The sequence below is a fragment of the Delphinus delphis genome, chromosome 7 (genome assembly GCF_949987515.2).
Source record: "Delphinus delphis chromosome 7, mDelDel1.2, whole genome shotgun sequence".
NCBI lineage: Eukaryota > Metazoa > Chordata > Mammalia > Artiodactyla > Delphinidae > Delphinus > Delphinus delphis.
In genome coordinates this window covers 38,299,626-38,315,962 of record NC_082689.1, presented here as the reverse complement: position 1 = coordinate 38,315,962, position 16,337 = coordinate 38,299,626, and the positions used below count along the sequence as shown (strand labels likewise).

Genomic DNA, 16,337 nt, shown 5'->3' with positions numbered 1-16,337 from the left:
GTGTCTCTCTTTTACTGCATTCTTCAGGAGAGAGCTAAATATCTATCTCTCCCTAATAATACTTATGCAGCTTCCTGAAGGGTTAAGGAAAAAAATATAGACACTACCCTACTCCTAAGAGAGAATGCTTAGGAGCAAGGTTAAGACACAATGATAAGGAAGCATTACCCAGAGATTTGCTGAGAAAGAAGCCACACATAATAGTCTCTCAAAGAACTGGGGCCTCCAGGAAAAAGAATCCAAAAATATATGCCATAATGGAAAAAATTACCAAAAATACAAGGAACGTTTTCTCCAAAAGGAGAAGCCAGAGTTGTAGTTCTCAAAACATGCTTCTATGGAACAGTGACGCACTGCAAAGTGACCTGAGGTGAAAGGCTGCTTATGATGAATAATGGCAATCTGTTCCCAATTAACAGGAAAAAAAAAAATTAAGTTAATAGAATTCTCTGAATTTTGCTGAAATCCTTGGTGCCCATTACTATTTATCTGCTGGCAGACAAGAAAGAGATGAATGAGTAATATGATTTCCAGGTACCCTGCTAACTGAACAACTTAGAAAATCACTAGTTGGGAGAGTTTATATGTAAAATATCAATACAGAAAAGGTTTGACTCTAGAAGTACATAATTTAAGTTCTGGTGAGCTTGTGTTATTCAATGAATGTAGATATTTTGATCCTACTGCATAAGGATATTTGTAATAAGTATTTCCCTTAAGGTAAAAAACAAAAAGTCAGAAGGACATATATTAAATTTTAAACGGTAAAGGGGAAGAACTGAGGAAGATTTAAGGTATTCTTTCACTTTTTCATTTTTAATGCATTCTTAATTATTAATAGTTATCAAAGATTACAGATAAAAATACAGATATTTCCATTTTCAAACTAATTACAGTCAATATAAGGTGTAGGCTTCTATTTTCATCAAAGTAAAAATACGTATTAAATCTATCACTTCTCTAACAAAAGCTTTTACTTCACTGAAATAACTTTTAGTTTAAAAATACATACTTGTTTAGTATCAGCATCAATAAGATCAAAGAATGCTCGAATTGTGGTCAATTGTAATTGTTTACACCTAAAGAATAAAATAAATGTTACAAATGAAACTTTCTTTAAAAATATACTTTTAATACAAACATAAATAATTCTATTATTTAATGGAATATATGAATTTCCTTTAATGCTACAAACTCTAAAATTATTTAACAAATTATCATTATTAAGCATACATCTTAAAGCTGAAACCTATAAAAATAAAGTAAATTAAATCTTCCTGGATATTTGAGAGTATAAGTGTCAGGCCCCCGTCTTCCCTAAATCTTCCTGTCTACCCCAGATATAGACATGTTGTCTGCCCCACCTTCATATGTCTGAACTGTTGTGGTTCTTGCAAACACTACTGATTGCACAACCAGAGGAAGGTGAAAAGAGAAACTTTAAGCCAATGCATACAGAGATAAAATACTAGGATTTATGTATTTCTTGACCCTTATTTAACCTATTTCTTTATTTATATTAAGGGTAAATCTAATTCCTACTTGGTTTTCCATGTGCTGCTCTAGAATAGGCAATGCTGCAGTAATCAAGTCCGAGTTTGGTGATTGGCCAAGAGCTCAGAAAGTCCTACCACAAGTATCTTTGATTCTGCCCAGCTATGACAAATTCTAAAATTCTGACATTATCATTTGAGACTGATGCTACTGGTTCTTCAGGAGATGATTTTATAGGTTGTCAAGGACACCTTGGTTAAACTGAGACAAGAACAAAGGCTTAAGTTCTAAACCCCTAAGTTAATCTTTCTCCCAAATCCTTATTTATTTATGGATAAACCTCTAAGAAAGCTAACTAACCAATCAATTCATTGATGAAAGGACCACCAAAAATTGCCAAAATAAGTTATATTAACTTACCATACAATGGAGAGGTGGTCTGTTGAAACCCAGGTCTTAGGCACTGCTGAACTCTAAATGGAAAGAAACAAAAATCATACTTAAGAAAAATGCACTTGTTATTCTCCAAAAGGCTTGAAATTCTTATAGGCTAATATTTAGAAACATGTAACATTAGTTTCACTATTTTATGATGCGCAGAAATTTTTAAACGATGCACTCTTGTAAAAGGTGATCCAAAAATATTAAGATATTGAATATTTCCTGCGTAAAATAATTCTTTGTCATTACTTATCAAGCTTAAATTACCCCTTAAAATTATTAAAACATCCACAGATTACTTACTGAAGTTTACTGTCTAACTCTTCATTACTCTAATAAGAGGTTAAGTTTATGATTCTTTAATAAATCATAGTGTGTTTATAAATTATGATAGATATTTCAGTAATTTTAGTTCTGACTAGACTATCATTTAATAAGTTCTAAGATGTTAATTCTAATCAGGATGTGCCTGAGAGATACCTGTGCCTGAGAGATACCTAGGCCTGAGGAGATTTTTCAAAATAAATATGCCTAATCACAAAACTACCAAATCAGACTCTTGTAAGTGGGGTCCAGACTTATTTGGAAAAAAATCCCTAGATGATTAGCATATATACTACTGGTTAGAGACAGAAGGGCAAAAGCCTAGCAAAAAATATAACTATTTTCAGAAGGCTTCCTAACAGTGGCACAGCAGCCTCCAAGAACTAGAGACTTCTATTTATACAGGGTAATGACCTCCCTGTGAACAGCATCTTACATACAATGGGGAAACATTAAGCAAATCTGATATTATTTTTCATGTCATCTCTCTCTCTACACTGTCAAAGACACATTGAGATGCCCTCACTAGAACTGTCAAAACAAAATGAAAATAGGAAACTAACAATGCTGTATGCAAGAAAACTTAGAGGCCTAACATGCCTCTTTGTTTTTTAAAAATAAATTTATTTATTTAATTTATTATTTTTTTTGGCTGCATTGGGTCTTTGTTGCTGTGCGTGGGCTTTCTCTAGGTGCGGCAAGCAGGGGCTACTCTTCATTGCAGTGCACGGGCTTCTCATTGCAGTGCCTTCTCTCGTTGCAGAGCACGGGCTCTAGGCGCATGGGCTTCAGTAGTTGTAGCATGCAGGCTCAGTAGTTGTGGCTTGCGGGCTCTAGCGCGCAGGCTCAGTAGTTGTGGCGCACGGGCTTAGTTGCTCCACGGCATGTGGGATCTTCCTGGACCAGGGCTCAAACCCATGTCCCCTGCATTGGCAGGCGGATTCTTAACCACTGCGCCACCAGGGAAGCCCTATGCCTCTTTAATTAAAAAAAAAAAAAAAGGTATTTGTAACAAAAAAAGGTATTTATAACTTCTAAGGAGTCATTGAGTCATTGTCACCATTGTACTCTGCAAATATCAATGTATATTTGGGTTGGAGGCTCTAAAGTTGAAGGAATCTACAGATTACTTAATGAACTTATAAGCATTAGCTATCTCATTTTGGAATTGCTGCTGGCAACTTACTTTAAAAAATTAAGACAACCAGAGTTCACTGTGGTTCTAAGGTTAGATGCTCAGTAAAGTAAGAACTCACAGTAGACATCATTTACTATTAACAAGGACAAAAGCTAGTTTACTTTCATTCAGTCTAACGAATGCATCTGTGTTAGAACTGAAAAAAGGAAAGTCAACACACATCATAAAGGTAGTTGCGGTGCTTCCCTGGTGGCGCAGTGGTTGAGAGTCCGCCTGCCGATGCAGGGGACGCGGGTTCGTGCCCCGGTCCGGGAAGATCCCACATGCCGCGTAGCGGCTTGGCCCGTGAGCCATGGCCGCTGAGCCTGTGCGTCTGGAGCCTGCGCATCTGGAACCTGTGCTCCGCAACGGGAGAGGCCATAACAGTGAGAGGCCCGCGTACCGCAAAAAAAAATTAAATTAAATTAAATTTTAAAAAAAGGTAGTTGCTCATGACCTTTGTGATAAAAACTGTTAAATGTCCACCAAAATCTTCTTCCTTTTTCATAGTTAACTAGAATGCATGTCTCAGCCTCTCTTAATCTATGGTGTGACTAAGTTTTCTCTAATGGGATGTGAAAAAGAGTGATGTGTGCCATTTCCAGGCCTAACTGCTCTCCTTCATGCTCTTTCCCCCTTCCTGTGGATTGAAACAGTGATGATTAGAGCAACCTCAGAAGTAAAGCATTCAAGAAGGGGGAGCCTATTATCAGCCTGGGTCCCTTAGTGAGACTCTTCAAAAACCACCCGCCACGTAAACGCACACCTAGGGCAGTCAAATGAGTGAAACATAAATAAAATTCTATTGTGTTTAAGTGCCATTGCCTGCATGAGTGAATATTACAGTAGTTCAGCCTACCCTATGAATATAACTAAAGTCTCTAACTTAAACAATTTTTCTAGTCCCAATGGATTTAATGTCATCTAACTGTTCTTGAATAATCATTAAAAAAATTACTTCTTAATAATTGTTTTTTAAAGAGAACATACATATATAAAAGACTGTAGATTATTTGAGAGCTAAAAGCTAAGTAATTAAATATTTAAAAACTAAATAAAACTCAGATTATACAATAACCAGCTTTGAGAAAGTTCCATAATAAGTAAAATAATATTTTCATCAGAGATAAAGATATATAAGCTGCCTTGAACACAATACATTATCAAATGGATTAGAAGAGAGGGAAGGACACGTCCACCCCCCCGCCACACACCATTAAAAAGACCAAATTCTTTAAAAGCTGGAGGAAAGGGTATCAATACAGCATCAAGCACCAGACCAAGTCTAGGAAATAAGTTATATCCAATTTTATATGACTAAAACATCTATTTTTATACTAAGGAGTTCATATTTAGAGTTTTGAGAACTTCTAGCACATACCTACCCAAAATATTCAGCATCAAAAAACAAGATTCCTACCGATTATGAGGTTTGAGAGATTTAGTAAATTAGTACTAATTACTTCCAAAGCTAATACGGCTATATCACAACTCCTTCAGTTATAAGAAAATGGTGGATAAGAGCAGAATAGCTTAATAATTTTTGTTCTATGTATGGCAAGCATTCAGTAATACCTATTTACTGAATGAACAGCAGTAGGTGAACTGAGCAAAGGAGTATCTATTAAGAGAACAACTATGAAACAAAGAACTATCATCTAAAAAGCAAAAGGAATGCTATAAATTTTCTTTTTAGAAATTAAGTTATATTTGGAGATGACGTGTATACTGAGTTTAAAAGTTAAGCTCTTAACTAAAGACTTAAAGGTTAAACATACAAAAATAAGTCCTAAAAGGAAACCTGAATTTATTTTACAGAAGCTGTGTATCCCAGTTAAAGACCAAATACTTGATGTCCTAGCAGGGAAGAATAATTAGCAGATTAATTAATCAGAGCTCTATCTATACTATCAAAGCTAATTTTTAAATTTTAAAATCAGTAAACCTTCATTCAAGTTTAAAATTCAAGAGTATGTGAAATGTTTGATCTTCCATTACCACTGTATACAGCATACCACTGAGATACACCCGGGGCCCCTGGCCTTCAGTCCATGCTTTTTTATACTTAAAACTCTAATCAATGGATAGGCACTTATTTTGAACAAGAAACAATCATCTTCATAAATAAGAGTCATTTGCACAAAGTTTCTAAGATCCTTTTCACCTTCCATGGATGTAAGCATCCATGCCTCTGTCTTCCCCAAATATTCATATTCATTGTTTCATGTTCTGTCTCTCTCACATACACATGCACACTTGCACACACACAGTATACCAGACCAACTCAGGAATCATTTCTAACCGATTACATATCACTTCTCCTTTCATGCTCCACTGTGTCCATCATGTTACTACTTTAGTAGAATCTTTAAAAAGATTACCACAACAGATAAGGCACTGGTATGATGGCTTAATTTTGGTAGAAAAGTCAGTCCTGAACGAACTTGGTAATCCCGGAATCCTCCAGCTACAGACAGTGTGGTTAAATTTATGTGTCTAGCATTCAGAATCCAATAGTTGTTTACAGTCATATAAAAATCTGGTGGGAAATAAAAAAGACATACATTAAAAATCAGTAACCATGCTCTGTAACAATAACCCATCTATAATACTAATATTAAACTGAATTTCTGTTTAAGCCATCTGAATTGTCTATAACCAATGCCATCCACATTTCTCTATTTTGGGTAAAGTCAGTATCTTTACACATACTCTACTTTCCCCATCAGAGTACAAATACTAAGAGTTAGTAAAGGTATCAATAAAGAAAAAAGATAACCCAATTTCATCAGCTTTGACAAGTCCATAGCAAACAGGTCTCTACATTCCACAAGGATGCTGCTTGTTTATGAGCCACATAGTATAGAAAGAAACCCCCGAAATTCTTCCAAAGATATAAGTTTACTATGCTAAGGAGTTATATCAATAGATCTTCCTAATCATGGTTGTGTCCCTGCTTATAGGGCTTAGCAACTCTCTACTGCAGTCACTGTAGTACTGGTGACCAAACAAAGTACTATTTAAGTTCTTAAAATACAATCTATCAGGACAATGACAGTCACATTAGTCTTGGGACTCTCCGCTGCAGAAAATCTGATGCTTAAGAAGATTCTATCCATTTAGTGTAACAAGTGGTGCAGACAATTTTTCCACTTTATCCATGGAAGATGAGAAAAATTTAGTGTTGAAGATCTGAGGCCAGGGCAGGAGAATTCTCATTTCCTATTCTGATTATCAAAACTTATTGCATTTTTTATCCTGGCATTTGATCCCATTGATGGCTTTTAACATTTTGGAACAGCAAACTTCTCATTAAAGATTTCAGTAGTATTCACTTACTGAGACAAAGCAGACCCATTCCTAATAACTCCAGGGCTTGGGATAAGAGTTCCAATGAGGTATACATGCCATATGTCTAAATACTTAAAAGTCAAACTTCCAGCTAACAAACTTAAATCAAATGTATTTTCTCTGCCTACCTTGACAAATATATCATTGAAATAACCTGGAAGGCCAGGTTCAAATTAAGAATTCTAGGACACCTCAGAGTTGGACACCAGATTATGGCAGCATAGGGAGAGAGCATATCTCTGGCCACAGATTGCTGTGGAGATCTGCAGCGAAGGGGGAACAGATCACTGTGCTCTCTTCTTCTTCCCATCCACATTCCATCCTGCATCAGAAAGACCTCCTGTGCACATCAAAATTCTGTCTGTACCTCATGCAGAGCCACCCCTTGGCCATAACTCAAGCTCAGGATTCTACATACCTGTCCTCAGGATAGATCCAAGTAAGAGTAAGGGAGTGGGCTTCAGGCATATGGGCAAGAAAAGTCTGAAGGACTGGCTACCTGGATCATAGTCCAGAAGTAAAGGTACAGCCTGTAAGTGGGGAGGCTGCTTGGCCTGTACACTCCACACCCTGTGGGGAATGGCAACACGAGAGCAGGGCCCTCTGAAGTACAGAGCTCAGTGCAAGGCTTCCTTTCCCCTATTTAAGGACACTATTTCCACCAAGTATAAATAGGGAATCTACTTCTGGAGGTCATATGGGTCTCCTAAAAACTTAAAATCCACCCTTGAACTTTTGTTTTTTCATTCTAATTATGGCTTAATGCAATAAAAAATAAATACAGACTAAAAGGCATAGAAGCTTGCTAATTACTGGAGAGGCCCCCTGACCCTAAGAAGCACTTTCAACCTAAGCCATTTAGAGACAGACCATCAGTATCCTTCAAAAACAGTAAACCTGACTCTCTTGACAGTTCTTTCCTCAAAGAGATTTTTAAAATGCATTTTGAGTAATTATAATTTAGCCTGCATGGCTCATCTACATATACCACATAAAATGCAGTAAGGGAAAGAATCCTCAATTGTGGTGACAAGTATTATGGCTTGTCTATACCTTTAATTTTTTCCTAAACCTATTATAAATAATAATTTATAATTATTAGAATCAGTAAAGCATATTTAACCAACTTCAATAATAAAACTAAAGATTTTTATCAGAAGAGTTCTACAGGCAAAGTTTTAAATGTACTAAGGAAAAAAATCAAACTTCTCTTTAAGTGCTACTGCACCAGATATTCCAGCAAGTAAGTTACTCCTTGGCAATGTTATGTTAAGATGGGTGCTTTGGAAAACTACTTTGGTTTGGAGTCACTAGGGTATATGTCTCACTTATCTGTAAACAAAATTTTCACCACAATTAAGATAATGCAAATTTTTATAGGGTAAGAAGTTGTGTAAATTTACTGATTAGGAAAAATAATGATTTCTTTCTAAAGATTTTCTTCTACACATACAGCATTCCAAAAAGCAGTGAATACTTGACTTTCTTTAATACAAAGTTGAGATAGTAGGCATTTAATTCTTATTCTGTGACATTATCACTATTTAATTAGATGACAACAATCATAAACACCTACTGTTCACTCAAAATTCCCTGCAACATTACAGTATTATCCATAATTTTATTTCCTCTGTTATCGTAATGTAACTCAATTCAGAGGCAGCATACGTAAATGTTAAAAGCACAGGCCCAGAAACAAGCTTGCTGGAGTCAAATACCAGCTCCACTATTTTCTTGCCATGTGACTTTGGGCAAGAATTTTATCTTGGCCTCTTTTTTCTGTCCATGGACATGGCAATAACAATGGTACCTACCTCAAAGAACTGCCATAAGGATGAAATGATACAATAAGCATGTAAAGTTCTTACCACAATATCCAAAATATAATAAGAGCTCTATAAAGATTAGCAATCCTACCTTACCTCATCATATAAAGTGTTAGCAGACCTATTTATTAAAAAAAAACAAGGCATTTCTACTATTTTACTTAAATATAAGGTTATTTTGAATGAAGTACCCAGAGGAGTTAACAAAAAAAGGAAGTATAAACACACTTTAAGAGACCAAGAGTCATCCTCAAGAATAACTAAAATGAAGCTCAAGTGCCTAGGGGTTATAAGACACATGTTTTCCATGTTAAGATGCAAAAGGCAGAGAAAATTAACAGCAGTTTCAGTTATGAGCCTAAGTTGAAAGTCACAAAAAGAGATGCTCAGAATTGGAGGTGCTGATTTAAACCTAAGCTGCTTCACACATGGATAAACCTGTAGTATACTCTAAAGGGAGTAGTAGCTGCAAGGATCTGTTTAATCCTAAACAACAATGGAGAGGTCAGTTAGTGTTTATGTAACAGGACTCACCTGTAATGAAACGATCTAATGGCATCACAGGAGCAACATGAGGTGTTGCTTGTGTAATAAGAAGATTGATCAGATCCTGCTTAAAATTTTTCAACGTAAGCAATGCTCTTGCAACAAGGCCACCCATAGAATGACCAATTATCGCCACACTTTTTGGAGCAAATTCTTGACCCTATTTAAAAAATCACCAAGGCATGATTAAGGATTAATATTATAATAAATATACTAAATACTTCTCTCTACATATGAGCAATTTCATAGAAAAAAGAAAATTAAACTATTTATATAACCTCCCATAATAAGATACAGAAATACATTTTCATATATTTGTAATTAGTGTATACATATTTTGTGTTCTGCAAACATTTTTAACAGCTAGGCTTTGGTTTTCTGAACCAAAATCAGAACACTTGGTCTAGCAAATCATGTTTTTACCATTTGTTATATTGTATGTAAGAGGTGTAATTATATTTGGTGTATACCAGAATATTAGATTTCATAGGATACATAAAGTCAAATCATTTATTTGAAACTTGAAATAGCACAAAAAAGCCAGAACAGTTACAACTGCCACAGCAATATACTACCTCATCATATTGATATATCCTATCTCATCAAATTATTTCTCTATTGTGTGCCTGGGTTTAAAAGGAAGCCAGCATTCCACAACATCTATTCACTGACAATTACATATTTTATTTTTTAAATAAGTTTGGGTTTTTTTTTAACATCTTTATTGGGGTATAATTGCTTTACAATGGTGTGTTAGTTTCTGCTTTATAACAAAGTGAATCAGTTATACATATACATATGTTCCCATATCTCTCCCCTCTTGCGTCTCCCTCCCTCCCACCCTCCCTATCCCACCCCTCTAGGCGGTCACAAAGCACTGAGCTGATATTCCTGTGCTATGAGGCTGCTTCCCACTAGCTATCTACCTTACGTTTGGTAGTGTATATATATCCATGCCTCTCTCTCGCTTTGTCACAGCTCACCCTTCCCCCTCTCCATATCCTCAAGTCCGTTCTCCAGTAGGTCTGTGTCTTTATTCCTGTCTTACCCCTAGGTTCTTCATGACATTTTTTTTTCTTAAATTCCATATATATGTGTTAGCATACGGTATTTGTCTTTCTCTTTCTGACTTACTTCACTCTGTATGACAGACTCTAGGTCTATCCACCTCATTACAAATAGCTCAATTTTGTTTCTTTTTATGGCTGAGTAATAGTCCATTGTATATATGTGTCACATCTTCTTTATCCATTCATCCGATGATGGGCACTTAGCTTGTTTCCATCTCTGGGCTATTGTAAATAGAGCTGCAATGAACATTTTGGTACATGACTCTTTTTGAATTATGGTTTTCTCAGGGTATATGCCCAGTAGTGGGATTGCTGGGTCATATGGTAGTTCTATTTGTAGTTTTTTAAGGAACATCCATACTGTTCTCCATAGTGGCTGTATCAATTTACATTCCCACCAGCAGTGCAGGAGTGTTCCCTTTTCTCCACACCCTCTCCAGCATTTACTGTTTCTAGATTTTTTGATGATGGCCATTCTGACTGGTGTGAGATGATACCTCATTGTAGTTTTGATTTGCATTTCTCTAATGATTAGTGATGCTGAGATCATTTCATGTGTTTGTTGTCCATCTGTATGTCTTCTTTGGAGAAATGTCTATTTAGATATTCTGCCCATTTTTGGATTGGGTTGTTTGTTTTTTTGATATTGAGCTGCATGAGCTGCTTGTATATTTTGGAGATTAATTCTTTGTCAGTTGCTTCGTTTACAAATATCTTCTCCCATTCTGAGGGTTGTCTTTTTGTCTTGTTTATGGTTTCTTTTGCTGTGCAAAAGCTTTTAAGTTTCATTAAGTCCCACTTGTTCATTTTTTAAATTTCCATTTCTCTAGAAGGTGGGTCAAAAAGGATCTTGCTGTGATTTATGTCAAAGAGTGTTCTTCCTATGTTTTCCTCTAAGAGTTTTATAGTGTCTGGCCTCATATTTAGGTCTTATCTGCTTTATTGCAGCAGTCTGGAACCGAACTCGCAATATCTCTGTGGTATACCTGTATTTCTCCTCCATTTGCTCTTTAGCTGTATTTGCTTTTTTGTTGTTGTTACTCTAGAAATTACAATATACAGCCTTAACTTATCTACCAGAATTAATATTATATTTCTTACGGCAGTGGAATAATTCTATTTACTCCTCTTCCCATCCTTTTCACCATTAGTATATATTTTCCTTCTAAATAAATTATAAACCTCATAAGGAATTCATTACTGAAAATAAACTTTTTAACCTTTTAATTATGAACCAATTAGAGAAAAGTTGGAAAAATAGCACAGAGAGTTCCCATATACCTCTCACCCAGTTTTCCACAAGGTTAACAGTTAATATAACCATACTACAATGATCCAAAACAAGAAATGAACATTGGTGCAGCAACAGAATTGACTGCAGACCTAATCTAAGTTTTACCAGTTTTCTCACTAATGTACTTTTTCTATTTCAGGGTTCCATCCAGCATCCCACCTTGAATTTATTGTTATTTCTCCTTAGTCTCCTCTAATCTGTGACAGTTCTTCAGTCTTTCCTCATTTTTTATGACCTTGATGCTTCTGAAGAGTACTGGTTAGTTATTTTATAGCATGTCTCTCGATTTCGGTTTGTCTGAAGTTCTCCCATGATTAGAATGAGGTTATGCATTTTTGACAATAATGCCACAGAAACTATGGTGCAGCGTGTCAGGAGATTCATGATATCAATATGTCTTATTACTGGTAATGTTAATCTTGGTTAAGATGATGTCTACCAGGTTTCTTATTGTGAAGTTCTTTCCCTTTGTAGGTAATAAATATTTTAGAAAAGATACTGTGAAACCATGTGAATATCCTTTTCCTCCTCAAACCTTCACCTACTGATTTTAGCACCCATGATGAATCTTGTCTGTAGCAATTATTACTGTGCCGTTCACCTAATGGGAATTTTTTATTTCCCTCTTTCCTTCTACTAATCACAAAACTGCCAGTTTTTGTTACTCTGACAATGTCTTTATTTTGTCCTCATTTTTGCTAGATATACAGTTTTAAGTTGAGAGTCCCCTCCCACCCCATCATCCTCCAAAAACCTTTAAGATGCTCTTCTATTGTTTTGGGCTTTCATTATTTCCGATGGAGACCAGCAATAATTTTTATTGTTTTACCTGTAGGTAAAGAGCCTTTTTTTCTCTGGCTGCTTTTAAGATTTTCTCTTTACTTTGGTTTTGAACAATTTGACTAGGATAAACTTGGGTGTGAGTCTGTGTTTATCCTGCTTGATATTCATTGACCTTCTTGATCTGTCGGTTGAAAATTTTAATCAGAATTGTAAATTTGGGGGCTTTAGTTCTTTGAATATTATCTTTCTTTTTTAATAAATTTATTTATTTATTTTTGGCTGTGTTGGGTCTTCGTTTCTGTGCAAGGGCTTTCTCTAGTTGCGGCAAGCGGGGGCCACTCTTCATCGCGGTGCGCGGGCCTCTCACTGTCGCGGCCTCTCCTGCTGCGGAGCACAGGCTCCAGACGCGCAGGCTCAGTGGTTGTGGCTCACGGGCCCAGTTGCTCCCTGGCACGTGGGATCTTCCTAGACCAGGGCTCGAACCCGTGTCCCCTGCATTGGCAGGCAGACTCTCAACCACTGCGCCACCAGGGACGCCCAAGTTCTTTGAATATTTTTTCCTCTTATATTTCTCTCTCTTCTTCTTCTGGGGTTCCAGTTATGTATGTGTTAGCCTAATTAGTATTGTCCCACAGATTCCTGAGGCTCTGTCCTTTCCATCCTTTTATCCTCTGTGCTTCATATTTTGGATAGTTTTTAACTGTCCTGTCTTCAAATTCAATGATCTCTTGTTCTGTGGTGTTCAACCTGCTTAAAGCCTATGTACTGAATTTTTCATTTCTGTTTTATTGTTTCAGTTCTCAATTTTTCTTTTTTATTCGTTATTTATTTATTTATGGCTGCGTTGGGTCTTTGTTGCTGCACGCAGGCCTTTTCTAGTTGTGGCAAGCAGGGCTACTCTTCGTTGCGGCGTGTGGGCTTCTCATTGCGGAGCATGGGCTCTAGGGGCACGGGCTTCAGCGGTAGTGGCACACGGGCTTAGTTGCTCCGTGACATGTGGGATCTTCCCTGACCAGGGCTTGAACCCATGTCCCCTGCATTGGCAGGCAGACTCCAAACGACTGCGCCACCACGGAAGTCTCTGTCCTTTTTCTTTTTTAATAGTTTCCATGTCTCTACTGAGCTCCCTCATCTGTTCCCTTGTTGTTTGCATCTTTTATTCTAAATCCTTAACTCTAATGTTTTTGAGGCTTATATGGAAGCATTGTTAAGGTGGATCCTACAGTAGCTCTTACTTTAGGGCTAGAGTAGCTCTATTCCTAAATCGTGTCCTTTCTTGGGTCTCAAATGAATGCCCAATGTTCAGATAAGTCTTTCTAACTAGCTGGTCAGAACTCCTGGGCACCAAGTGGCCTCTCAAATCTCAATTCAACCCACAATTCCCCACAAGCTGTTTTTGCCAGGACTTGCACAATGGTATACCAAGGGAGGAAATGACTTATCCTAGTAGGTAGTAGAATTATCCCTGACGCTGTTTAGAATTGCTGGCACAGATGAATTTGAGTCTGTTGTACTGCTCTTTTAAATTTCTCTAGGGACACATATTCCCCCTTATTCCTTGCACCTGAAGCAGACATACCCCACCACTTCCTCCTTGGTATGCTACTGCCTTGCAGCCTCTTGCCCTGTGCATACGTAGCACAGCACTCAAAGACTGAAGGATTCAAATTTCTAGAGCTCCCGTCTCTGCCTAGTTCTCTTCTTTCTCCTACCTGACCACAAATCTAGCCATTTCAGTAGTCCCAAATTCCAATCTCTGCCTTCTTCAGCTTAGTGATATCAATTTGCTGTTCTTGACCTCTAAAAATTTACCCCATGGTCTGGAAAATGCTTCCAGGCAGAAAGCCGGGCACTCACGGAGCTCACCTCACATGTTTCCCCTCTTTCAGTGGTCACAGTCCTTTACCACTTGGTTGTCCAACACCTGAAAACATGTGCTTCAGATACCTTGGCTAGTTTTATAGTTGTTTACATATGGAAGTAGTCTACTCTAGTACCAGTTATTTAGCCAAAACTAGAAGCAGAAATCCATACTAATGGCTTTAGGAAATGCACTGCACTCCTAATTCATACATAAAGTAAAAAAAAAAAATTTTCCAAACTTCACAAGAAAGATTTCTTGTAAATTGAATTTGAACTTCAAAACCCACCACTGAGTTCAAAACGACAGAGTCCCACACACAAATACCTTTGTGCCACCTTTGCTTCAACTTCCATACAAACAAATAATTTAAAATATGCTGAGTCCCTTTAACCAAAAAAAAAAAAAAAAAACCCAATAGGTTTATCACTATTTATTTGTATGATTATCTCGTACTTTATAGAGCTTGAGAATTGTTTTAATGCATTCATGCACAAACTTGGTCTGCTTCTGAAGACTTCCACCATATAGTGCCACCAGTTCTTCATTGAAATTCACACTAAAGAAGTCAAAGTGGTACTTGAAGTCAATGTCTTCAGCTTTTCTAAGTGCAATAGAGCCAATAGAACGAACTGCAGAGGAAAAAGGTGAAGTGCACATTAAACAAAAATTTTTAAAGTTTCATCTATTCTTGCTTCAAAGTCTCTTAACAAATAACTTTATCCCAGATTCTGAATACAACCTATTTCAGGGTGACATCCTTAACAATAGCAATTTAGAAAAACAAACCAACTTAACAATTGTGTGTCTTGTCCTGTAAATTTTTTTAAGTTAAGTATAACGTGAATGGTTCATTCATTCTCTACCTGCTTCCCCTTCAGTAGGGGCAACAATAGCTAAAAGGGAAGGAAGGATTCCTTGAAGAATAAGAAATAGGAATTTTGTCACACTTCAGGATTTTAAGAACGAGAAAATTCCTACAAGAAACGTCTGCTCATTACAGCTCATCACAGTGGTGTAAATACTCATGCATAATTTGTCTCTTTTTCTTACACATGACATCCAATCATTAGTAAATCTTGTCATGCTCTACCTTCTAAATATATCCCCAATCAAGGCTTCTCACCATTTCCACCACCACCTTCCTAATCCAAGCACCATCATCTCCTGCCTGAACTACTCTAACAGTTTCCTAAATGGTCTCTCTGTTTCCACTGTTTTAGGTTTTGATAAAGTAGTCTACATATATATAAAACTTTTTTTTAAGTTGCTGGTCTCTTAATTTCAAATGCAATTCCCATTTCCTGCATTTGTACTCTCTAGGTTTTGGGTTTAGCAAACAAAATAGCTGTTTGGCATTCCTTTTTTTTTAACATATATAACTCATGTACTATACAACTCATTGTGTAAAGTGTACAATTCAATGATATTTTGTATAGTCAACCATTTCTGCAATCTAACTTTAGACATTTTTTAATCACCCCAGAAAGAAAACCCTGTACTCATTAACAGTTACTCCTCATTCCTCTTCTCCTTCTAATTCCTAGAAAGCACTAATATACATATGCATGCATATATATATATAGGTAGATAGATAGATGTATATAGAACTGAATCACTTTGCTGTGCAACTGAAACTAACACAACATTGTAAATCAAATATACTTCAATTTAAAAAAAATCTAAGATGATAATAAAAACAGTAAAAGTAAACAGTAAAAGATGATAATAAAAACAGATAATAAAAAAAGTAAAAAAATAAAAACAGTGAAATAAAAACAGTAAAAAAAGTAAAAGATAATAAAAACTAGATAAAAAAACAAAAACCCAATGTTAAGTGGAAGAAGCCAGACACAGAACAATGCGTACTGAGTGATTATATTTATAGTGCGACGTTTAAAAATAGCCACAAACAAGTAGACTATATTAGAGATGCATACTTAGATGCTAAAACTATAAAGAAAGTCAAGAAAATGACTACCTTAAAGTTAGGAAAGGAGGGAGTTTTAATCAGGAAGGGGCACACAGGAGGCTTTCAGGGTGCTGGCAACCTTCTACTTCTTGACTTGGGTTCCATGGGTACTCACTTTATAATCATTTTTAACCTAATAGCCATATTTTATGCATTTCTCTGTATATGTGTTATATTTCAAACACAAAGATTAAATTA

The 16,337-nt window shown here is 36.4% G+C and overlaps 1 protein-coding gene across 2 annotated transcripts in view; it reads right to left on the bottom strand.

The window, feature by feature from the left end:
* PGAP1 (post-GPI attachment to proteins inositol deacylase 1) overlaps positions 1–16,337 on the bottom strand; it is a 74,352-nt gene that overhangs the window by 44,268 nt on the left and 13,747 nt on the right. The window contains exons 3-7 of one of the 2 annotated variants that reach the window (XM_060016373.1): positions 14,624–14,799; positions 9,148–9,319; positions 5,818–5,975; positions 1,915–1,967; positions 1,013–1,079 (exon numbers count right to left, since the gene is read on the bottom strand). In XM_060016373.1, coding sequence (XP_059872356.1) covers positions 1,013–1,079; positions 1,915–1,967; positions 5,818–5,975; positions 9,148–9,319; positions 14,624–14,799 — 626 coding nt within the window. Of the gene's footprint in view, positions 1–1,012; positions 1,080–1,914; positions 1,968–5,817; positions 5,976–9,147; positions 9,320–14,623; positions 14,800–16,337 lie in introns of those variants that run through there. The other variant, XM_060016375.1, reaches the window with a different exon arrangement.